Source organism: Uranotaenia lowii, chromosome 3, assembly GCF_029784155.1.
Source record: "Uranotaenia lowii strain MFRU-FL chromosome 3, ASM2978415v1, whole genome shotgun sequence".
In the NCBI taxonomy this organism is placed as follows: domain Eukaryota; kingdom Metazoa; phylum Arthropoda; class Insecta; order Diptera; family Culicidae; genus Uranotaenia; species Uranotaenia lowii.
Window position 1 is genome coordinate 125,228,028 of NC_073693.1, and position 26,768 is coordinate 125,254,795.

Genomic DNA, 26,768 nt, shown 5'->3' on the forward strand with positions numbered 1-26,768 from the left:
TATAAAATAAATTCTCTCTAGCAGGGTTGGCATAATTCAACGTCATTAGTCAAATGACTGTGACTGTTGAGCCTCTTGGTCCGTCAAACTCATTTGACTGTTCCTTAACGACCAGTCACTTCGTTTGCCGGTCATTCATTCCCCAGTCATTTGAAGCTAAAATATTAACCTAGTCAAGCAATCGCATTCAACCGACCTATGACGAAAAAGAAACGCATTTATTATTATTGTTGCTCCTGCCAGCAAGCTCGTTTTCAGTTTTTTATTGCTATTGTTGCTCTCTGCCAGCAAGTCGTTAAATTAGTTGTACCTGCCGTCAGCAGCCGATCGAAGTGTGAAGAGATTTGCCAGTCACAGTCAGGCGAAATTTTGACCATGTGTAGGAGCTTCGCCAGTCGATGATGGAGAAATGTTGATTGTTGTCGTGCTTTATCCGTCATGCGAGTAGTGAGGCTCCGTCAATTGAGAACAGTGCCAGTCGTTTGATGAAACAAAACTAGTCGGGTCAAGCGTGACGGGCGAAATTTACCATCACTGCTCTCTAGTTTTCATTCCGCCGCACATGCCATTAAAATTATAATCATTTGTTTGTAAATCCATCACGAATAAACAAATGGTCAAATTGAAGTAAAATTATTTATGCGTCTGAGGGTTTTGGGCAAAAGATGGTTTGTATATCGGAATACGGAACACAGTTTTTATGTAAAATTCTTCCACTATGTGTTTTTTCAAGAATGTAATTTTTTCGGCAGGTTAATTTTGATCGAAAACAAGGCACGAGATCGGATGACGGAAGCTGGCGTGTAAAACTACAAAGGGATATAAATTTTAAGATTTATTATCGTAAATAATAAAAATCTGCCCTATATATGTTACTTTAATTTATCGGCCTTATCGGTGACAAGTGATGTCCTTTTTAGTAGGGACATCTAAGGATTTTAAATTTTTATAGATGGATAGAAGGTTAGATGAAATGAAAGATGATGAAAATGAGCGGGTAGAATTTTTTAGAAGCATTATCATCACATATTAAATTTTTGTTCCTCATGGGCCAACTACTATGAAGTGGTAGATACAGATAGAGTTCTTAGATGTCCCTACTAAAAAGGACATCACTTTTCACCGATAAGGCCGATAAATCAAAGTAACAAACATAAATTACGGTGATTAATCCTTCATAAAACTTTCCTACATGTTCAGGTTTTTTCTGTTGTCTATGAATGAATACGCCTTTTTTATAATTATTTTAATTTCACATATATTTCTAAAATGAACCTAAAAGATATCATCCGCCATCACGGGCAGCGTCTGTCTGGAATTTTTGTTGCACCCGATGATTCGCAGTACGGTTATGCTGTTCAGATTAGCATAACCAGGATTCTCGATTCGTCCCAGAACATCATTATTTGCTACAATTGCTGCAATGGAGAGAAAACTGATTAATTTAGACAGCATTCTTTTTTCAACGCCACATTTCATAAATCTACTAGCTTTGGATTCTGGCAGTACTGGAGCTACGTCTAAAACTCGTAATTTTCTTACTTGTTTACTTTGTATCCGATGCGCGCAACACAAGTTTATCATTTCTGTTTAGATAAAACACATTCAAACTTAAACTGTTTGTGATATAAAATTCATTGAACGCTTGATCTTTACATCACAGAAAAGATCAAAAGGAGTTAAAAATTGCATCTTCTTCGAATTACACTTGTGAAAAATTAAATTACGCGTGTTTGAGATTCCGCGTACTTTTAGAATTTTTTCTGCGGTGTAATTTGAGAAGAGGAGCTCGCTTACAAAATACAGCATAAATATGTTAAAATTTCCAACAATGTTCAGGTGATTTTCATAAAAATGATGTCTGAGCATGATTTGACAAAAAATTTTATTGTTGTGCTGAATGACCTCTATCGCTTTTTAAACGAGGGACCTTCGTACATAATTTTCGACAAAACTTATACGACAGAACTTATACAATTTTCTTCCACTTTTTTAGAGGTGGGAAGGTGGAAGAACAATCTTTTTATGCGAATGCGATTTAATTTGTGAAACTGTCCTGAATAAACCGGTGGTAGGAACTTCGTGAAATTCGGTATTCGAGAATTTTCTGGGCCTCAGATGATTTGTGTAATAGTTTAAAAACCTTCCCATCTTGAGAGGGGGGGGGGGGGTGGCTTGGGAGTGTACAAAATCAGCTTTAAACATGATCAATTTCGAAAATTTGAAAGATGGTTATCATAAAAAATTATTCACAGCTAATCTGATATTAGAATAAGAATTCTTTTTTTGTATTACTCTCTCACTTTTCAATTGGGGATTCCATACCAAATTTATTTAGAAAAAAAAAATGCAATTTTCATTATTTTAAAGAAATTTGATACACAGGCAAGTTTTTATATGAAAATATGATTTGAAGTAACAAGTGACTTTTACAAATTTCAAAATGGAACGCTCCCATACTTAAAAAATCAACATAAAACTTAATGCAATTCTCACTATTTAAAACTCTTTCCTAAAAAACTTGATGAACATCAAACTTTTGAAAATAAAAAACGATTTATTAAATCCAATTTGAAAAACAAACAAGTTTTGGTTCAATTGAACGATTAATTGTATTGATACACTCTCAAACATAAAACTTAAGGTTTCTAAAGGACCATTAGTTGAAAACGGATTACGTGAGTTTTGGTATTCGGATGTTTGTCATAAAGTGATGGATCGTAAAGTATTTGAATGCCCCTCCCACTTGAGCGGGTTTTTTAAACGCCACACAATCAGGATTTTTCACAATACAAAATTAACATAACATTCGCCACAATTACAGAATTTTTGAGGTGGTGTAAGTCTCATATAAAACGAATTAAAAATTCGACACGACTGAGGCAATTTTAACCCATTTCCATCGAATTTGGAATTCAAACCAGTTGTACTTAACGATTCGAAACAAATCAAACAATTCTGTAGCATTTTGTTTTAAATTCAAATTTAGCACTCAAACGAAATTTCTCCTCAAGAGACTTAAAACGGATGAGGAATATACATATAAATATGCAAAACAGGACACACCTGAAAAAATAGACATGACACGTCAAAATCAGAAAATGAAAACAAAGCTGGAAAAATTAATAAAACATTTGCATCAAATTTGGAACACAAACACGTTTCGATACCTTTTTTTGAAGATTACTCTTTACAGTGCAAGACTTTTTAAAGTAGGAAGAATGAGTGCTTCTTTTTCATAAGCTGAATTGGAAACAGGGCCGTAGGAAGAACCGACTCATGGGTGGGGTTTTATTGACTAATTTTTACCCCAAAAAATGACCCACGAATGAAAAAAATTCAAAACAAATTATGTTTGTGACTACATGATTATTCATTTTTGAGTACTAATTATTAGTTTTTGTATGAAATTGTAACTTAAGAGAAGACACGAATGCCACAAGTATGGTAAAGTGTCAATAATGAAACCTTAAAAAAGTAACTTTAGAAAAGTGGTCCTTAGTCTCAAGGATGAGCTAATTTTTTTTAATGAAACCTCTAGAAACAAAATATGAAATTTGCTTTCATCGATGGTTAAAATTTTTGAATTTGTTTAAAAGTGTAGTAGATCAAAGTAATTTGATTTGAGCATAAAATAAGTTATTTTTAGGATAGCCTTCAATTTCTTAAAAAAAAAAAAAACTAATTCTATACTCAAATCAACAAGCCCAATATTCTAAACTCTTTTGCAAATTCCAAGATTTTAACCGTTGATGAAAATAAATCAAATTTTTCAAAAAAGTTTGAATTTAAAAACAATTGAATCAAGTTTGCTTGATGCAATTTTGAACTAAATTTGTGATTCAAGTTTGAAATTTGGCTTTAAAAAAAAGCTGCAATATTAATAATGTTAAATAATGCACCGAAAAAAAAATGCAGATTTTTAGATGAAGATCAGGTACATGTTTCTTAAACAGGAAATATTATTCATAAGAATCAAATCCATACTAAAAATCCTGTGGATGATTTTTTAAATATAATTTGGGATATTTTGCATGAATCAAAACTTTGAAAAACTCTAAATCTTCTTTATATTTGTGATTTTTAACAAAATTGTGTGTATTCTGATTAAAAAATTTGAAATCTGGAAATTGAATTGACAAGCAAATTTTCAAGCTTATGTTCTCCTGAATTTCTTAACAATTGTAAGTTGATTAAAAAACTCATTCGCAAGCTAAATCTTTTTCTGAATTTTAAATCTGAATTCTAAACCTGAATTTAGAAAATTGAACTATGAATTAGTTTCCAAATTTCTATACGATTTCCAAAATGTACAACAAATACGATTTCCTAATCTTAATTCTTGATCAGAGCCCTCATTCATGAATCTGTTTTTTAAGCTGTGTAGTGCTGGTTGAATCTTAATTCATTATTTCAATTATTTATTTTTTAACGTTTTCGTGAATCTGATTTAAAATAAGAATTTCTAATGATGATGAGAATCTGGTTTTTAATTTTTGATCGCCATTTAGAAGCTCAAAATGTTCAAATTTTGTGTTAGAATAAAGTTTAAGAACTTCGAATTTGAATATAAAGCAAAATTCTTCTGTTTCCATATTCGGAAAACTATTATCAAAATATTGAAAATGCATTTGATTTTCGAAAAACATGATTAAAATTTAATATGAAATGCAAAACCGAATTTGAACAAGGATTTCAAAACAGCTTTCATACCTAATTTCTAATGATTATTCGAACTAATAATCAAGAATCTTAAGCTTGATAGATAATCAGAAACACGAAAATATGTAGAAATACAATTTTGGTTATAGGAGTATAGAACCAGAACGTCCAAAACGGGTTTAATTTAAAATTTAATATTCAGACCTGAATTTCTATGATAAAGTTGCCAAATAGCCCGGTTTTAACCGGATTGGCCCGTATATTTAATATAAAATTTGAGCAAAGTCCGGTCCGACGCGGTTGCCCAGATTTCATTTGAAAAGCCCGGATTTTGCCCGGGTTTGTTCTCATTCTCATTCTTGAATCAAGCTTTAAAAAAACAAGTCTGTTATAATTTTTGATTATATATGCGTCCAAAATTTTTTCGGCAAGTTTATAAAATTATCATGAAAGGTTTTTTAAGTTTTTTTTTCTAGATCTTTGATGAGCAATTCCTAGGTTTGTAACTAAAAAAAAAAACAAATGGTGTTCTAATTTTTTTTTTATTCATGCGTCCAAAATTTATGCAGCAAGTTTCAAAAAATTATCATTTCAAATTTTCAATCAATTTCGGATTAATCATGGTTATGTATGACTAGATAATTTATTGTCATGAATAACCCAGTTTATTTAAAAAACGCGGGGGTGTCTTCAGAAAATCAATGTAAAAACATCAAAATTCAATAGAGTTTGAATTATTTTATAAAAATTTAGCATAACAAAATGATTAATTATATTGAAAAACTTCTAGATGTTTTTAAATGGAGTAGTATGAGTAAAAATCGATAAAAAAAACACCACACAGAATTTTCAAGAGCTTATTAACTAATTTTTAATACAAACACAAGGGGTTTAGATGAACCATTGAATTGATAAACTTTTCACGCTATTATAGGGAGAAATTTACATACAAAACATATTTTGAATAGCTCGATTATTTTTCAAGTGATTTTATTCTAATTTGTATCTCCAACAAAATCGTTTAAGACCGATCATGTTTAAGCACTTTTCAGAAAATTTTGTAAAATAGACATTTTTGGCATAAAGAGATGATATATTGAATCGAAAACCTCCATCCATATTCAAAACGGGATGGTTCCCATATAAAATTATTGTACATACGGTATCATTCAAAACATTGACATTATAAGATTATCTTATTTCTTAAATCAATGAAATTTATGGTAGTACGAATTTGAGTGGGTCAGCCTATTATTATCATAAAAACGCTCTCATAGTTGGATTGCGGATTTCATAGAGCGATTCTTTAAACATGAATATTACTATAAACGGTCAAAATTTGTTCAATATCAACTTGACGTATTTCTTTCAACTTTGCATTTAAAAAACCTGAACACCCCTCATTTTGAAGGTGTGTGTGTGTAGAATGTTGCTCCTATTTTGATTTTGGAATTCATTCTTCAGTTGTCAAAATGCCGTCCCAGGAAGAAGAGCAGCGCATCAAAATTTCGCTCGCGCATTGCGAAAATCCGAGCTACTCGCACGCAAAGCTGGCAAAATAGCTAAAAATTGCCAAATCAACCGTTACAAATGTAATTAAAGTGTTTGGGGAACGTTTGTCGACAGCCAGGAAGTCTGGATCGGGGGAGAATCGAAAACCGGAAGCCGCTGAGACGACAAAGAGAGTTGCCGGTAGTTTCAAGCGAAACCCTAACCTCTCTCTCTGAGATGCCGCAAATAAGCTGGGTGTATCGTCTACAATCGTGCATCGAGCCAAAAAACGAGCCGGATTATCGACTTACAAGAAGGTAGTGACTCCAAAGCGCGATCCCGGAGGCTGTGCACGACGATGCTGACGAAGTTTGACTGCGTGATAATGGGCGACGAAACCTACGTCAAAGCCGACTAGAAGCAGATATTTTCAAGCACATGAAACTGTCAAAGTTCGCGAAGAAACATCTGGTTTGGCAAGCCATCTGTACCTGTGGCTTGAAAAGCAGCATTTTCATAGCTTCCGGGACTGTCAACAAGAAATTTACGTGAAAGAGTGTTTGAATAAACGTCTGTTGCCTTTCCTGAAGAAACACGATTGTTCCGAACTATTTTGGCCGGATGGACCTGGCATCTTGCCATTACGGTAAAAAGGCCATGGAGTGGTACGCCGCCAACAACGTGCAGGTGGTTCCCAAGGACAAGAACCCTCCCAACACGCCAGAGCTTCGTCAAATTGAGAAATACTGAGCTATTGTCAAGCGGAACCTAAAGGAGATTAAAAAAAAACTCCTAAGAACGAGCAGCAGTTCAAGGCAAACTGGCTTTCTGCGGCGAAGAAGGTGGACAAGGTGGCTGTACAAAATTTGATGGCAGGGGTTGAGCGTAAGGCCTGGCAATTCGGATTTGGAAAAGCGAGATATTTTTCCTGAATTTTATACTACATATATTCAAATTTGAAAAAGAAATTTAATTTGATTTTTCAAATAAACGATTTCACCGATTTACACGCCTTTTCACATGACCAAATTTTGACCGTATCACCCTTTATTATTAATCTTATCTTATTTCAGATTGTTCAGGTTTGCCCCTGACGGATTCAGCGATAGCCTCAGATATTTCTCGTAGGAATTAAACACACTCATTCCAAAACATAAACAAACTTAGTGGACTGTATTTTTACGACATAACGACTTAGAACTATTTTCCAATTGCTCAACCACACAAACTATGGCCAATTAGGCCTCTGACATGGTCCCAAGGACCGCTTACTCTGTGTCTTACTCTGATGGTTGCTGGTCGGGAAAAGAGGTCGAACCAAGGATTAACTGGTTCGACCCTGATTGGATCATCTTTGGTACCGATGATACCCGATGTTTTTGGCGCGCATAATTGCCGTTAAAGCCAGCAGCATGGCGATGCTTTTACTAGGTCCTTTTTTAAGCTTAGGGTGGTTCAACTAGATCTTCTCGTTCCAGAACACAGATTTATGATTCTGGGTCCTGAACATTTTATTTCCATTCTGAGTTATTGCTCTCTAAGGTAACTTTTTCCACATTAAGAAAAACTTTTGACAAAAGCCGTAAAAAAAAATATTTCCTAACAAATTGGAAAACGTCTCACATCCTACAAATGTTAATTGAATCTTAAATTTAGTCAAAATTACAATACAAGTAAAGATAAATCAAAACAGATTGACATGACAACGCTCTGGAGCTGAACACTTTCTTTTTTTTTTCATTGATTAACGAGTCAATTTGGAAATTTTAATTTCGATAAGAATTTCTTTTAACTTTTTTTTTTTTTTTTTGTTTCGATTATAGTCGTTTTACCATCTTTATGGCATTCGCGACTTTATCAACGTTGCAGTTGGCGGAACGTTATTGAAAAACTTATCCGGTACAACTGTGTTCGATGTTTACTCTTGGGCTCGAACTCACGGACATCGGCTCAGGAGACAACAGACTTGCCAACTGAGCTATATCACAAGCCCAATTTCTTTTAACAATTTCGTAAAAACGGTTCTGCTAATAGTAATACATATTATTAAAATGTATCATACCCATATAGGTAGTTTTAAAGTATTCAACTTCATTACTTTTGTCAATGTTTTTCGTTAGTCAGTCTCTCTTTGATGTTCTGGAGAAGTTACAAAAAAATTAACTAAAAATTTGCTGCTACATAGCACTAAATGTGGCAGGCATAGCTGCGGAAAAGTCAAGGCCTTTTCAAAGGACCTTAGAAGTTAACACTCTGTTTTGGTTCTATGTTTTCGAAAGACACCACTAGCAACTGGTACTCGCCCGAAAAACAAATGCCTTCCCCACTTATCTCAACTGAGAATTGGCTGCTTGGCGCAGATAGCTCTAGCTCATACAGTCACAGGCGATACCTACCTCGGGTGTCACAAAGTAGCTGGGGCTCTTCTCGATGGTAATCTGGCCCCGGAACGAGTGCGGCATCTTCTTCCGGTACCACTCCAGCCCCTTGAGATAGTTTTCGTCCCGGTCGAAGAAATGGATCTCGCCGGCTGCCTTCTGGATTCGTGGGTGCAGGTACAGCATCTCCAGCAGCGCACGTGTGCCACATTTTCTCACTCCAATTATCAAACACTGGGTCGGCGAAGGAAAGCGAGCGAAAACGAGAAAGAGAAAACACATTTGTCGATATGAGTGCAATTTTCAACAATAAATTCGCCCCGGCTAATAAATTACTTGCGGAAGCCTTCTGCTGGTCTTGGGAAAATGAATCCTGTTGGGAAACACCACTGGATGATTAATCGCCGGCGGGTTCGGAATGTGATTTGTTAGTATGGCGATCTTGTTTTCGGATATGGCCGTTGCAGCCTGTAACGAGAGAAATAAAACAGAGAACAAATTAGGAACCGGAACAGCCAGGAGGAATAAGGGAAAAAGGGAAGATGTGTAATGCACGAACATTAGTAGGTACGCTGCCTGTCTGGCTGGATGGCTGGTTGAAGCAACGAAAGAACGATTTAAAGTATTCTTCATTTCCGCTTAACTCGATGCCGGAAATGGAAGCTGTTTGCAGCTATTCGTCAGACGAGCTAGGTTTGGTTGCTGACGTTTGCTACATGATAATTCGTGAAAGTCATGTTACGAATTCAGTCTTAAAGGGTCAATTCAATATTTGGATTTGAGTCACACCATCTAACTCTGTCAGGATATATAAAAGGGACACTTCCAAAAAGTTTGATATTTAGTAGAACATTGCGTTTTATTTTATTGCATTAAACCAACTGTTTTACTACAGGTGTTTGATTCCAAAAACTAGGAAAACTTTTGTGATAACATTTGGTTTTAACTGCTGCCATCTAAATCATTCATATTTTAACAAGCACAACACATAGTGGTACTTTTCTTGTTCGCTCACAGTATAAGGGGGCCTCTAAATTAAGGTTGCCAGAATTTTTTCAACACGTATCCGGGCCGGACAATCTGGGCAGTTTTTTATAAAAATCTGGCAAAACCCGGGCATTTCATTTCTCAATTGACGACCAAAATCCGGGCAATATCCGGGAAAATTTTGTCAAAAATCAGAAATTACTCAACGAAGATCAAGATTGATGATTATTTTTGAAAAAAAACTTCTAAAAAAAATTGTTTTGATAGCTAAATAATAAAAATTAAGAACACAATTTCATTTTTTTGTTTGATTTGCCAAATAAAGTGAAAAAATCCGGGCCAATTCCGGACAGTTTTTAATGAAATCCGGGCAACCAGGCTGGACCGGACTGTTCCCAATCTGGCAACCTTACCCTAAATAGAGTAAACGTTGCTGAATTTTTCCTGCATTTTGGTTAGCTGAGCAAATTTACTCAAACTTATACAATACATGGCAAATTTTGACCATTTAAATCTGACATTGAAAATGCAAAATTTCATGCCATTGATTCTCATGTACTTTTTTTTAAAATCATCCTCCTACTAAAGAAAATACCCTGAACGCAGCATATCCTTTTCTTAATGACCATTCTCAAATAAGTTATTTTCATAGAAACGCTCTCACAGTTGAATTGCGAATTTCATTGAGTGATTCACTAAACATGAACATAAAGATATCTATATTTTTAATCTTGTCTTATTGAAGATTTTTGATTCTTAGACATTTAGTTTCCATTCTGAAATAATGTTTCGAAGGTATCTTTTGTCACATTTAAAAGAACTATTTGACAAAAGATTTTTTTTTGAGTTTTTTTTATAAAAGAAATTAAAAAAAAATGGAAATAGAAATTCACATTATATTTTATTAATTTTCAGCAAATCACATGAAAAAGGGTTTTTTTACAGATATGCAAGTGAAATAAACATGAGGATATGAATTATAAATTTTGCAATTCCTGTTTTACTCCAGGTGTAACTTTGATTCTCAATTTTGTATTTAGAATTTGGTATAACGATTTTAAAAAGAGACTCTGAATTTTATTCTTTTTTATTTCTTCAATTTGGATTCTTAGTGTGAGGTCTTAATGTTTCTTCCTAATAGTCATAAGTGAAATATTTATTCTGCTTTCGATACAGCACAAAGCAAGTGATTAATGATCAAATGAGAAGAGTTTTTATATCTATCTTTCAATTTTTCTAATCCAAAGATATTTTGATGGTGATAAAGTTATTTTATAACTTATGAATTGAATTTTGCTTTTACAGGTCTAATCAGCATTTTCATTATCGATTAGTTCATTAATTCTTCCGTAATTTTTGCACGTGATGTAATGAAAATTATTGTTTGAAGATATCAGATATAATGGTTATTTGAATTCAATAAAAAGAACTCATTACAGTTTCTTTAGACCAAGTGAAGCGTGATCTGGCGTGTGTGGGATGTCTAATAAGTTAGAGAATAATTGCCATGGACCGAATTATTTGAAGGAAATGTGTTAATCATGTTATACCTTGAGACGGTCCACTAAAAGTAGAAGTCCCAAATATTCATAGAATCCTTTTTAGTATCCAAATACCCTATCATGATAAATTCTGTTCCATTTGTTCGATCTGTTTTCAAGTTATTCAAAAAATTATATGGGATTCCCTCCTTCTCGTTATCTCTCGTTATTCAAAGAAACACTTTTCGTTCTCAAATATCTTCTTTTTCCAAATTTGGTTTTATTTGCAAGCATAGTTGTCGAGCAATGCTAACAAATTGTTTTTGTTTGGTATATCCCCTTTCCTGTCAGTGAGAGAGATAAGGAGTGTAAAAACTTCATTTCAAATCTCGTGGCTGTAAACCAAAAACTCAATATTAGCTTGAGCGTTATACAAGTAAAGCCTGTCCCAAATCAAATTGAATCACGGGAAAAATGCTGTAGAAAAAAACCCATTGGGTATTTTTTATTTCATGAAAATAGAAAGTTTGAAATGTATTGTTAATACTGTACTTTTTTTAAAATTTCGTTTTTTTGTTAATTGGAAATTTTCTGTTGAAGATTTTTGTAGCTGGATCTGCATTGTTAAAGCATAAAACATATCGAAGAGGGTCAAATCACATTCTTGAACATGAAATTATCATATCTAACTCCTATTACATTTTTTTTCTTCATGACTATTTCTACTTTTAAAATGTCCGTATTTTTTCATACTAATATTTTTTTAATTTGTAGGGGAGATGAGGGCACAATGGCCACTAGACTGCCCCAAATTTGTATGGGAAATTCAAAACCTGTGAAATGCTATGCGCTGCAGGCTAAAATTGATCCTAGGCCTAGTACAAGATCTCATGCCAAATTTGGGCCAGATCGGATCACGGGAAGGGGTCGCTCAACGAGCCTGAAGTTTGTATGGGATTTTGAGACATTTTGTTCGGGATAAAAATGAAAAACCAGTTTTTCGACAATAACTTCTGTCTCCTTCGACCGATTTCTTTCAAAAACGGGTTTTCTTGAAGCCTAAATTATAAAAAAACATTTCGTCCGAAGACTATCGATAAGAGTTGAGATAAAAAAGTTATAAGGCTTCAAAAATGGGCTACCTTTTTTAAGGATGGTATTCATCACTGTTAATGAGTCGGGGCAGTCGAACATATTGACGCCTCATTAACAGTGATGAATGTCACCCTTTAAAAAAGATAGCCAATTTTTGAAGCTTAATAACTTTTTTATCTTAAATTTAATTGAAATGCAACCTTCTGATGAAATATTTGTCATAATTTTGGCTTCAAGAAAAACCCGTTTTTGAAAGAAATCGGTCGAAGGAGACAGAAGTTACTGTCGAAAAACTGGTTTTTCATGTTTCTCCCGAGCAAAATGTCTCAAAATCCCATACAAACTTCAGGCTCGTTGAGCGACCCCTTCCCGTGATCCGATCTGGCCCAAATTTGGCATGAGATCTTGTACTAGACCCAGGATCAATTTTAGCCTGCAGCGTATAACTTTTTCAAAAGTCGAGTCATTTGGGGCAGCTTGGCCACCTTAAGGAAAATGCTTATTTAACCATAGAGAACAGCTGTAATATGTGAATTTCATCATTGTTTCGTGTTCAGACACTCGAATAGTCTATTGCCTAATTGGATGAAACTTGAAAAAGTAGATAAAAACGTTTAAAAATGCATTTGAACTATTTTCGCCGAAAGCTGAAAACCAGTCACTGTAGAGGCATAATGAGAAACCCCCCGAGGCAGTATGAGCACCATTAATGAAGGCATAATGAGCGTTTTCTGCCGAGGAATCTAGCAGCGAATTCGACTCGATGAAGTCAACTGAGTAATAGAGCTACAGCTTAACTTGTATCGTCTGACGATTTGGCCTATTGGTTAGATGTCGGAGAGGTAATCAGTAGGCTCGAGTTCGATTCCTGGTGGAGGTGTTTTTTTTTTCATTTATCATTCATGATCATGATTGCACTAAGGTGAGCCGTAGATTCATCAAACAAAGCAATAACAAAATCATCTAGGTCTGTTTGTAGAATTTAAAGAATTAACACATGCTCATACATTATGATTCTGGTGTTTTGTATGACGGATGATGCTTTGATGCTTTTAGCCGTATAATGTAACAATAAAAAAAATCAATCATGAATGGTATGTGTAAAAAAATCCCCTCGAACAGGAAATGAACTCAAGTCTACTGATTACCTCTCCGACACCTTACCAATAGGCCCAATCCACAGACGAAACAAGTCAAGCTGTCGTTCTATTATTCAGTTGACTTCATCGAGTTGAATTCGCTGCTAGATTCCCCGGCAGAAAACGCTCATTATGCCTTCATTGATAGTGCTCTGTTCGCCTCCAGTGAACAAATTAAAGTAAAAACGCGTTTTAAAATTGATTATAGTGAAAATTCAAAAATTTTATGATGCTGAAAATTGAGAAACAATGTGTAGATCAGGTTGCAGTGCGTTCATTTCAGATCAAGATGATTTAAAGGTCATAAAAGCTTATTTGGTGGTGCTCAAAAAATTATGCCCTGGGTGCTTGTTATGCCCTCATCTCTCCTAGATTTCGAAAAACGTATGTGGTATCTCTATTAATACCGCCGGGGGGTCAAATGACTCCTAACACTTTTTCTGCTTAAACTCTCTTGTTTCTCAACCGATTTTTACTAAATTTGTAGTTTTCCAAAGCTTTCAAAGTTACTCAAATATGATTTTGAGACAATATTCAGCTACAATCATTGATTTCGAAGTTTTTCAAAGTCTAAGAAAAAAAGTCCGAAAAAACATGTTTCGGGAAATAGGCTGTAAGTCAGTTATTAGGTGCTCGAAAAAAATTCACTTAGTACTTGAAAAAGCTGAAGTTCGTAGCTATATGTTGCACATATGGAATTTTTTTTTTAATTTCTTTAGATGACTGCCATGAAAACGTAAGAAAGTGAAGTCAAAACCGTACTTTTTAATGCATCAACCACCAAAGCTGTACCAGTCATAATAAAAAAAAAAGATTGAAAAATGATTCGGAAAGTTGACGTAATTTGTATTATTTTGGCAGCATAAGATTTATTAAACACAAAACACGCAATTTTTGACAACTATTCAAAGGTCGCTGTTTTTCGAACTTTTAATCAATCTGCATTTTCTGAGCAACTAAATACGATTTTGCACTGGATTTTGAGTCATTTGACCCCCGGTGGTTCCGATTTTTAAAACACTCTAAATCCAGTGAAACAAATTCACCAAACTAGGATTTACAACTAATGTTCTCAGAAAAAAAATGGCAATATCATTTATCAAAACGATACAATCATTTAGTAACAATACTAGCTCCTAAAAGTTTTATATAAAGTTTTTATAACTTTCATATTAAATTTAAAGTCAACTGAAAGAATTGTATGTCAAACAGTTTCTGCGAAATTTCTTAGAAAAAATAAACGGAAAGTAGTTTTTGATCAATTGAAAATTTTATTTTTTCATGTTGTACTTCATTTCCCCGAAAACGTTTGCCCAAAATGAAAAATCCCAAGAATTCCAAAAATTTTTCAGATAATTTTTCACCAGAAGTACGATTTCCAAGAAAATTGAATATATTCATTCATACTGAACGGTTTAAAAAATAGTTTTGTTTCCAAAAAATACCTAAATTAAAAAAAAAAAATTATAAGTTGGTGGTGGCAAAGCCGCGCAGCGTAGAAAGTCGGCTACCAAAACGATTTTTTGAAAGGCACAGTACCAAAACCTTAAACAAAGTACAATGTTCGTTCTTAAATGAATGTAGTTGGATAATATTAAAAACAAATGTTTTATTTAAAAAATCATTTTGAAAAAAAAAATGTTTCGAATAGTTTGAAGTTAGATAGAAATGAGTAAGATGAAAAGCAGAAAATTCAAATTAACTAGTGTCATAAATCTTTGATTTGAGCCATTCTGGAAAAGGGTCCATTCTGGAGTGTGTTTCTGGGTCCATTCTAAAAGTGAATAGTGCATTCAGGTGATTTTTTTTCGTTTTAGGGTATGATTTTGGGTATATGTCATTCTGGATAAAAATTATTTGGGGCAAAATTTTTCGGCTTCCAAGTTTAAAGATGTTGATTCAATCTGCCTCGAATAAACTGTTTAATGGTAATACATTTGCAAATTGTTAGGCTCAGGTTTGAAATTGCTTAAAAGTTATTTGATAAATAGAAGAATCAGATTTTTTGCCATTCAACAGTTTAAACCCGTTCAGTTTAGGATAAAGAGTATCAGCTTTAAAAACGAAAATATTTAAAAACAATATAATACAAACGGAATCATATGAGTTAATTTATGCTTATGCTTCTCAAATTTCTTTCAAAACATAGATTGATTGCCGGATTCGGAGAATTGATAAAATTCTGAAGCGATTTAGCATAGACTTTTTTTTTATTTTTTGGGACCACTATCTTCAACAACAACACAAAGTTGAAACTTTTGAGCGCATACATTTATCACAAAAGTTACTAACTGTAGGTTTTTTTTTGTAAAAACATGTGTAGTGCATTTGGACAAAAAGTCTACTCAAAACTGAAAATATGATAGAGGTGCAGAAAGTTTCACGGAAAAGTTTAGAAAACATCCTAGGGTTTGTTGAGGGCATTGATTCTCAAATCACTACATTTGAAACACCACGCCTTTGTGATCAAATAAAGCAATTAATTATTTAAAATTGGTTGCCGGATTTGTTTGAACCATATAGATTGATTTTGGATTGCTAAATCCCTCAAACGAGGATAAACATATTGACAGCCATCAATGCTTAACCATTTTAACCCTAGGACAAGTGAGAGAAAAATCGAAAGCACCCCAAATTGGCTTAAATCATACCTCCGTCATATTTTCTGTCAGCTTATTTGGGTTACCTACTTCCTACTGCCAATCAAAGGATTACAATGAGAACCTTGCATCGGGTTGACGACGAAGACGACGTTTTTACTACGGATGCTTCCAATCAAAGAGTTGCCGAAGCAATTTCCGGACCTGCCCCAACCAAACCAAACCAATCCAAACCGCCCCACGTTTTGTTCGTTGGAGGGAAAACTGAAACGTATCACAAGCATTGCCTGCGCCCACGCCTAATGCCGAATTCGGTAGCTAGAATTTCGATTTTTTTTTCTCACCTGGATGCTGTAGACGGCACTGTCGTACAGAATGTGGAAAGTCAGGAAAAGCGATAACAGCATAACCGACAGGAAGAGAGCCGCCAGCTTAGGACGGGAAACGCCCACGATGAGGACGCACTCTGAGTGGGAGGAGGAGGAGGCGCTGATGCCTTCTGGTGCCCCGAGGGGCCTCATAGCTGCCTTGGGTAACCATCTGAAAGAGAGAGAGAGGGAGAGAAAAAAGAATGAAAAACATCGAAAGAACATGATTTAGTCAACAGCTTTTTTGAACTTTTCTCTCACGCGTCCCACGCGTAGGTCGATTGTCTAATAGAATTATTTTTGTACGGTTTTCCCGCCTACCCGGGAAAGACTTCTTACATTGCCAATCTCCAGTTGTTGACAGCTATGACAGATCGTTTAAGAGATGGAAAGTTTAAATTGTTTGACAGTCGAAGTTTGACACAACCGAATATTTTTCTTAAGCACGTCAAACTTGACATTACCCATTGCGAAAAATTACTGTATTTTTCTCTAAAAAAAACCTTTAACTAACAATTTTTCAAGATTTATTGAAAAGCCAAATAATTTTAAACACTTTACACGGCTGTCACTTTCATTACCTGTTAATGTTTGTATATTATTATTATTATAATTTATTAGAGACCTTTCAACCACCCGGGTCATTCGAGTCTGAATGTTTGTATACATTTCCATTAAATTATATTTTTTCTGCTAGCAAATACTGGGCAAGTTACTTTTATTCAGTGATCTGTTGATTATACCGTTATTTGAATCGAACTGAACTGATAACTGAAAGATGTTTACACACTTACGAAACACAACTTATGCAAACAATTTTTGTGAAGCTTTCATTATAAAGGTGTACCATCGCCTCAGTAACTCAACCCTCGAATTGAACTCTAGAATTCATCAGATTTTCGGCACTACTGGGTGACAACGTGAAAGTGATACATTTTGTTTAATTCATAAAACTTAAATCAGTCGTTATTTCTCTTCGGAAACAATTTAAATATCATCGACAAGTAGTAAAATTACAATAAACAAATACTTGAGCTCAAAATTTTCATCATTGATAGCGGCATATACGTAGCTCAAGGTTTTCTACTAAAGACGAAAAGTTGATAACTCTGGAGGCAGGGCCGTACTGCCGTGATATGCCGAAGTGACGTATATGGCATTCCCAGATCTAGCCAATAAGAGTGTTTTTCTCCTTTTCCCACACATTTCAAGACGGCGACAGATAGCAAGATTCGACTTCTTTTAGTTTAGCCCTTTCACCAATACCCAAATTGTGAGGATTTCATTCTATTTTCAATGATTAACAGCATTTTAAAGTTAAGCGGATGCCACCATCTTGGATTTTAATCTGGAATCAGAAAGGAAATATTCGACATCTTCTAGTTTAGCCCTTTCACCCAATGCCCATAATATGGCGGTTTAATGCGATTTTTTTGTCATTTACAGCATTTAAAGTTCAACGGAAGCCGTCATATTGAATTTCAAGATGACGTCAAACAACGAAATTTGACTTCAACTCATGGTTAATTCTACAGGTCATTAAAAACCAATCCCTTATCATTTAAAAAGTCTATCCTCATTTACTCTACTGATGATTAACAACTCAGAGATGAGGAACTCATCCTAAGCGTGTAATTGGTTGACTTGCGAATAAAAACGTCAAATTTTAGCTCTCATAGAACCTTTATAAAACCTGCAATTTATCAGACCACAATAAAGTTATTAAGCATTCACTAACGCCATATTGGTTGCAAAATCGAAGGGCACGAAATGACGCCATGTTGGGGGATTCAAATTGTCAAGTATTTAAAATAAAAGTCAGGCCCTATTTTCATCAATTTCATCATTATTGACTATCAGACTTGAGGCGCATTCATTTTAAGATAGGTACTACTTCATAACAAACAAAATAACTAATACGCGACGACAGGTGCCAAACAATTTGATATTGCATATTTTTTAATCGTTTTTCAACACAAAATCTATAAATTTTAAAGAGAAATTTGAGTTTTTCTTCGATGTGGCAAATAATCTGAAGCCTAGATATTTAAAATAAATCTGGAACGAACAATGATCAAAGTATAATGCGATACTTGTCAGCATTTTTCTGTACGATCTTCAGTGAAAATGCTTATTCCATTCGAATATGTGCTGTTGGAAAGATTAAAACAAATTAATTATATCACGAACAACAACATGAGATTACTCGATCTGGTTTTTATGAATGATCCCTTCAACATTAATATTTCGGTTCCTCCGAGGCCTCTACTCGACGTTTACTTGCATCGATTTAGTTAATTTTTAACCAATCGTTAACGTATTTAATGTATTTTTCCCACAGCCTGGAAAATCGAATCGATTACTCCAATCCACAATTCTGCAGACATGCAACGAGGGGGAAACTACAAAGGGACCACCAACCTCATGACGTACGTTTCAAAGTTGGTTACTAGGCTTGAAAAACGTCAACAAGTTTGCAATTTCTGTAAACTTGAGCAAGTCCTTTGATAGAGTACCGCACAAATTTTTCATAGCAAAAAAAGCGTAGGACAGGGCTACTTGATTGACTTAGCAAATGGACCAACTCTTATCTCGTAGACCGGACTGTTTACGTACGACTGAACAACGTGAACTTGTCACATTTTCGAATCACGTATGGTGTTCCACAAGGAAATCACCTGGGACCTTTGATCTTCGTCCATTTTTATTAACAATTTTTGCGCTGTTATTGAATCGGAAAGGCTTTTTTACGTCGAAGATCTCAAAGTTTTTCGTACCATAGGTTAAGCTAGTGAATTTACAAGTTGGCTGCTGTGCTCTCCAAGCAGACATAGATTCAATTCTAACATGATGTCATCAGAATGACATGACTCCTAATGTTTCCAAATGTAGTTTTTTCCACTCGTAAATATCAAACTTTTAATTTTGAGTAGCAAATTACATCGACTATCTCAAGCTGCAACTCCATCTGCAAGGACCTTGGTATAATTTTGGACACCAAGCTCACTTTCTCGCAGCGTATCTCGACTATAACAGCTGGTTCAACCAAGCACATTCGTTCGAAAACTATGTTTTCAAAGTAAATAGGACATGTACCGATTCACTCTCTGGAGCCACTGTTTAATAGGGTGTCTGCTAAAAGAACCTAACAAATTCCTATAATTGACTGTATTATCAAGAAGATACCCTTATATATGGACATAATTTTTATTTTTTTTTTTTTAAACGTTCTCTTATTATTTGTTTTTTTTTTGTCAGATTTTGTTCTCGTGAGCAGCGTTCTGCAACATTGACATTTGGCAAAAGAATCGCCAACTTTTTCAGTTGCAACAATACAATAAATTATAAAAAAAAAGCAGCTGATAATTAGAATAAAAGCAATCCTTCCATTGAGTGTCACTAAAATGTGCATATGAAATTCAAGAAGACAATCCTCTAATATGTGCTGTGAGCCTACTTGGTTGAATAATTATACTGAATCAAAGAACAGATAGGGTAAATGATCTTGAGCGGAACTAATTGGCTCAATTCGACTCAACTCGGAACATTTGATCAAGCGGTATGGGTTTGGGTTATACCCGAACAAAATTTTTTTCAGTTCAGCGGATAGATCTTGGTTTCTACTTTCTAATGATGATTTTTACAATATTTTAGAGTAAATCCTAATAACTCTAGAGCTGTTTTACTGAAGTAAGAATTCTGATCTTGAGCGGAACCACGCTGATCTTGAGCGGAACTAAAATATGATCTTGAGCGGAACCATTTTCTTCTGTCAACATCTTTAATAGCTCTTATCCCTAATACATGTGTAACTGTGAAAACTTCAATTAAATTTCATCTTAGAAGATTTTAAAGTTCAATAATTTATGTTTTTACGTAAAAAAAGAAACTTAGCGTTTCCAAAGTTGTTCTCAAAATATCTGTTCATATTTATTTCTTGCTTTAAAAAAATCAAATTTTCACTTTGATTCACTGTATCTTATTTCGAAAGAATCGATTCTCTAAACTCAAATTTTAGTTTTTTTATCTTACAAATTAAATTCGTTAGTATATTTGATTAATTTTTGAATGTGCATGTTTAGGGTCATATTGCCCCGGAAAGTTTTTGAAGGTAACGACAAAGTGAGTAATGCAAAAGAAGATGCCTTTAATTACAGATTTTGCATAACAAAATGTAGAGCAATGTTTTTTAGAAAAAAAAAACTGATTTTTATTATTTCTTCCTTTAATTTTGGGCATATTTTCATGATAAATTGGGTCAATTTTATATTTAAGTTGGGAAAAATCAGTTTACGTTGAAAATCTATTCATAATTTTTCTTTTATATTTTATTTGGGAAAAATCAGTTAACGTTGAAAATCTTTTAATACTTTTCTAATTCAAAGTAAGAAACCTAAATTTTATATTTTCCAAAAAAAAATATGGAAATCCATTCGGAACTCTAAAATTCTGTGAACTCTGTAAATATTTCAAAATCTTGTGTTCTGTGACACAGATGCTGTGATAAAAGTTTCCTAATTTTCGAAGGTGATGGAAAGTATTAGAGAAACATGAGGTATCGAAGAATGAAAGAACAAAAGCCGTAAATATCATGAAATCATGGCAATGGAGATTGATTCTTATTCTGAAATAATGACTCAACTTTATTGGCTTCATTAGTTCTCGAATTATGCCAAAAAATATGTATGAAAGCTTTCCTCCTTCTTCCCGTCGTCACTCTGAAAGAAAGACATTTCTTGTACCCCAAGAAATTAAACTTTTTGTGTGCCTATTTTGGTACGCTGTTACACCAATTAATTAGTTTTTGTTCTATTTTGTTATATTAATTTTACATCTTTTCTGCCCCTAAAGCTGATGTTATAAGAACAATACAAAGGTGCTGCATACATTCAGGGGTAAAAAACCGCGTGTGAGACATAAGGCATAAGGCAGCGCACCTTGCGGTTTATTTCGGAAGCTAGTAGTTCCGCTCAAGATCAAAGATGGTTCCACTCAAGATCATATTTTACTTTTAAAAACTACGCCTTTATTTGATATTTTGACGGAAAACTTGTAACAAAAACCCGAAGAATGCTTTTTTATGAGTTTTTCTTCCATTTTATTAATTGAGAATCAGTTTTCAACGGTCAAGGATGACATAAATTGACGTTCAAAGTCAGCGTAGATTGATGGAAATTGCAGCAGAAATGGGTATGTTTTTAAATCTTCTAATATCATAATTTCAGTTAATAAATTTAAGCAAAAATGTCAATGCTTGTATGAAAAGATCTTGAAAAAGTGTTTTTTCAACAATTGGATAAGATGCATAAACAATCATTGCCTAGATCTTAGGAAAAGTAAATGGTTCCGCTCAAGATCAGATTTTGACTAGTTCCGCTCAAGATCATTCACCCTATCTGAACTTTTCTCATACCGTGATGGAATAAAAGGAAATCGTTCGATTGCATTGATTCAGAAGACAACCCTGAAAACTCGATGCCATTTCGATTTTTTATGGGATTGTTGTGGTTGTTCAAGTACGAGTGGGACCTTAAATAAAATAGTTAAAAAGTTCGGTTGTGTAACAATAATAAACAACACAATTTAGAATAACCAGTAAAAAATTTTTATTTGAATTATATGGTTTTAATTGAAGTTTTTGCGAATCCTTCACAATTTACTGTTCAAATATATAGGTATAAGTAAATATTTTTACCAGAGCTGTCAAAAATTGACAACGTTTAAAATTGCTACTGTTTTTTTTTTCAAATCATCATCATCATCCCCAGCTTCGATTGTGCCCCGAGTCACAGTCAGAGTTCATCAGTAGGCTGATAACCGTCATTGTAAGAAGCTCAATGAAAACTAGCATAGTAAACAGTCAATATCATTAGTTTCCATTGAGATGATAGCCAGCTAAAATAAAGCTTCCATGCCAGTTGTTGATATTTAAAGGTTGTGTAGCATTATAATTAAGTTTGTCTAGCTATTTTGTTTTAAGCGTGTAGTGAGTGAGGCAAAAACCTACCAAAGAATGAGTGTTTAGAACTTAGAGTGTAAATGTCAAACGCACACGTGGGATGAAAAACGAAAACCATAATCAACAAAACAACATCAACGAAAGGAAACAAATTAAGCCCCAGATTTTGCCATTCCAACTGTGACCCGAATCGTTCCTCTCCTCCGAAAATCCGCCATCGCCTTTGGGAAGGAACAGCAAGAGCATCAGCAGCAGATTTTCGGAAGGTCTGATTTTCAGAGACAAATAATCACAGAATAAAAAAGAAATCCATACGGTTGACTCCCAGGCGGCAAGCGTTTCGACGGCAACAACAAACAAGCCAGAAAATAAAGGAAGCAATTGCACTGCAATTGAATAGCGAAGGTAATGGAAAAACATACTTCCTTTCGATGACTGCCTAATTAACTGTCATTTGATCACAGATTACCGAAGCACCAAAACGGAATCATAACCAACGGAGACGAAGTGGCACTTCGGAGTAGGGGAAAACTGTACAAGACGCACCAGTTAAGCATAATCGCTATTTACAGCGATACCCATCATCTATGAACCAAATTGAAAGTTCACGACGATTCAGAGATCATATTTACATCTTTTCAGAAAGAAATAATATGTTAAAAACACGACTTTGGTTATATTTTTTTGAAAATCTTGAACAGCCATAAAACAAGCCGCGGGGTAGAACGCCAAAACTAGTGGACAGAACGCACCATACCGAATGGGTGGTGAGAAATGGAACAAAGATTATACGGAATATAGTTATTAAAACATCAAATTTTTTATTACATGTTCATCGTATTTTTGCAAGCTAACCATACTTTGGCAAAAAATCATTTTTAATTGCTTAATTTAACGAAAATTTTGCTTTTCAAAATTCACTTTTTTATTTCCTTATAGGTAAAACGCCTTCAGGTAGGCAACGAATTTCAATTTCTTGACTGATATCGCGGCAAACATGGCGGCAGATGATTTTTTCAAGTCAAATATTGGTGCACGTTTTTAACTCAAACAAGGACGAAATTTGTTGTAATTATGCATTCTTATCGTAATTTAGGAGTCAGCAAATGAATAGAAAGACATTTTGTTTTGACATTTGGTTTTTCTCAAAAGTTAACAGCATTCAAAATTTTAGCCTAAAACACGTGGTTTTGCGGGCGTTCTGCCCCAATTTTGATATGATTTATTTTAGTTAAAATTTGTGGAAAGTTAGTGAAATATAATAAAATATTAATAGCCATTCGAAAGTGCATACGAGAGTGTTTTATTATCTCGAAGTAATAACGTAATAAGACAAACTATGGTGTAACAGTACTTTATTGAACGATCTTACATCGGTGACGGACAGTATAAAACTGATGCTCGTAGTTGTAAGGATAGAGCGTGAGAGTTTGTTGTAGCTAACATAGGGTGTTTCTAAATACTGTAACATCCTCCCTACTCTAAGAAAATTGTTATTCAATTGTTACTTCAAAGTCCTTGAATCTATCCGGAATGCGTATTTCACGTTTCGGTCTTCCTGCACCTGCTTCATTCGGAACCTGCTTTTGAGTTTGTTGTGTTGATCGTGTATGTTTTGAAGTGGGCGTCGGCCGGGTGCGCGACGCTGCTGATGTTGATGTCGACGGATTGGAATCGATCGAAGCAAGCTGTGTTGTTGTGTTTTCCTCCTTCCAATTGTTCGGTTGTTCAGTTTCTCGGACGTGTACTTGATTCGGGCTTGAAGAACTTGTTTCAGGAATGGCCAAAGTTTGATCGAGGTTCGAGGTATCGGGTTCATTACGTGGCTTAAGATGTACGAGGCTACGACGATAATCCACTCCATCAACGTTGACTACATAGGACCGCTCACTCAAACGATTGGCAATTGTTCCAGCGGACCATTGCTTAGAAGTTTCTGGATGCAACTGGGTGTATACTGGCGAACCAACTTGGAGATCAGGTAATTTCCGAGTTTTTCTATCATAATGTCGTTTGTATGATTTACGGTTTTCTTCTATAGCTTCAGGTACCTTTTCTACCACCTTTGGGAGCAATTTTGCGGTCGATGTTGGTACTCCAGATCGGGTTGAGCGTGAAAATAAGCGAGATGCAGGACTGGAACCAATCTTATTCGGAATGTTCCTCCAATGAAGAAGTGCGTACCAGTAGTCAGTGCCAGTTTCTTCCGCTTTCTTGAGCAAACGTTTTGCTATTTTCACAGCCGCTTCTGATTTACCATTCGCTTGTTGGTGATGTGGTGCTGAAGTTATCAACTCGAAATCCCATTCTTTAGAAAACTGGACCATTTTCACGTTCGAAAAGTTTGTGGCGTTATCACTAAGGACTCGTTGCGGTTTACCATGACGAGCAAAATTTTGCTTGCAGATGCTGATTACTGATTCAGGAGTCAAGTCTTTCAGTAGATCCAGTTCAAAAAAGTCAGAGTAATGGTCTACGGTGACTAGGAACTTACGTTTGATGCCATTATATTCTGCTTGGAACACATCCATGGACACTAGCTGGAAAGGATACACTGGTATGCAGTGGGTCATCATCGTAGGATTCGGTTGCGAGGCGGCATATTTGGCACAGGTGACGCACTGCTTGACGACATCTTTGATCTGCGATGACATACCCGGCCAGAAGATGTTTGCTCTAGCCAGCTTGAGTGTTGATTCGATTCCATTGTGGCTTATGTGACAGCAGTCTACAAGTTTACGTCGTAGTACATGTGGTATCACTATTCGGTCTCCGCGAAACACTAAACCATCTTGAGTAGATAGCTCGTCACGGAAATTGAAATAAATCTTAACGCTGTCGGGTACACGATCGGCCGTCACAGGCCAACCGTGCTGTACGTATCCAATGATCAGTTGCATTGACTGGTCCTTGTTGGTCTCGGTTTTTATTTCCTCCAAGCGACTATCCGAAACTCCTAGAAACTTACTCAACTGCAGTTGTTCAACTTCGTTGGATACTTTGTAGATTTCACGTTTTTCAAAGAACTCTTCGGGGTTCTGCTCATTAAGTGGTGCGCGAGACAGAGCGTCAGCAACGACGTTCTCCTTGCCGGTTACAAACTCTATGGACAGTCTGTAGCGCTGGAGATTGAGCAGCATATGTTGAAGACGTCGCGGAGCAGAGAGTAGAGGCTTTTGGAACAAATTAATAAGCGGCTTGTGGTCTGTTTTGATAACGGTCTTGGGATTGCCAACGATCAATTGGTCGAATCGAGTGCACGCAAATAAAATGGCCAGCAGCTCCTTCTCAATCTGTGCGTAGTTCCGTTCCGTTTGGGTAAGCGTTCTCGATGCATACGCCAGTACTCCATCCATCTGGTAAACAACTGCACCCAAACCAAAACAACTGGCATCGCACTCAATGGTAAGTGGCTCGTTCATGTTGTAGTACCGAAGAGTGCCCACATCTGCAACAAGCGCCTTCACTCGACGAAACTCTTCTTCTTCGGTCGATGTCCATTGCCATGGCACCGATTCTAGGATTAACTTGCGGAGATTGGTGAGATTAGCACTAAGATTTTTCAAGAAACGGCTCAGGTAATTGACCATACCTATGAAGCGATGGACCTCCTTGCGATTTGTTGGTGTGGGAAAGTTTTGGATCGTAGCTATCTTACTTTCGTCTGGCTTTATTCCTTCATCCGTCAGCACATGACCGTAGAACTTAACTGACGTCTGACAGAGTTTGAGCTTGGATTTGTTCAATTTCACATTGTGCTCTGCCAAACGATTTAAAAGTGTTTCCAAACAGCGGTTATGGTTGATCAGAGCCTCTTCCAATGTGTCGCCGGTTCCATAGACAAGCAAGTCATCCGCTATGCACTCAACTCCATTTAGTCCTTGAATTACTTCCTGTAGACGCATTTGAAATATTTCAGGAGCGGGTGCTATTCCAAATGGTAGGCGGGTCCAGCGATAGCGACCGAACGGGGTCCAGAACGTGGTAAGTTTGCTGCTGGGCTCATCTAATACCACATGCCAAAAACCTTTTTTAGCGTCGACAGTCGAAAATATTTTCGCCTTCCCCAATTCTGGAAGTATTTCGTCCAGCGTAACGAATTGGAGATTTGGACGCTTCAAAGCCTTATTCAACGGAATGGGGTCCAAACATATTCTGATACTAGGGTTTTCGGGGCTACCACGCTGTACAATAACTATGTTGCTTACCCATTCTGTGTGTTTCAGCTCTTTCACTATCAGGCCATCCTTCTCGAGAGATTCCAACTCCTTCTTCAGCTTGTCTCGCATAGCAATTGGCACTCTACGGGGTGGTTGAATTGAAGGTGCAATGCTCCTATCCACTTCTAGGGAAACGGTTCCAGCTAATTTCCCATACCCATTGAAAATATCATTATGAGCCTCAATAATTCTGGATGCTTGGACTCTGTAGACATTTAACAGCTTCCGGGAAGTGTCGGTCGACTTGGGTGCGATGAACGATACTTCTTTACAAAATCTCACGAAACCCAGAATACGGCACGCTTTCGCCGATAGCAACGGACAGTGGTCACCCTCTACAACTTGAAGTACCAACTTGTATTTCTTATTTCTGCGGCGACATGGTATC

The 26,768-nt window shown here is 35.6% G+C and overlaps 1 protein-coding gene across 1 annotated transcript in view; it reads right to left on the minus strand.

Annotated features, from left to right (window-relative positions):
- The window catches only part of LOC129751722 (heparan sulfate glucosamine 3-O-sulfotransferase 5), a 368,160-nt gene that overhangs the window by 291,909 nt on the left and 49,483 nt on the right, over positions 1 to 26,768 (minus strand). The window contains exons 2-4 of the mRNA XM_055747388.1: positions 16,178 to 16,373; positions 8,868 to 8,999; positions 8,550 to 8,765 (exon numbers count right to left, since the gene is read on the minus strand). Coding sequence (XP_055603363.1) covers positions 8,550 to 8,765; positions 8,868 to 8,999; positions 16,178 to 16,373 — 544 coding nt within the window. The remainder of the gene's footprint in view (positions 1 to 8,549; positions 8,766 to 8,867; positions 9,000 to 16,177; positions 16,374 to 26,768) is intronic.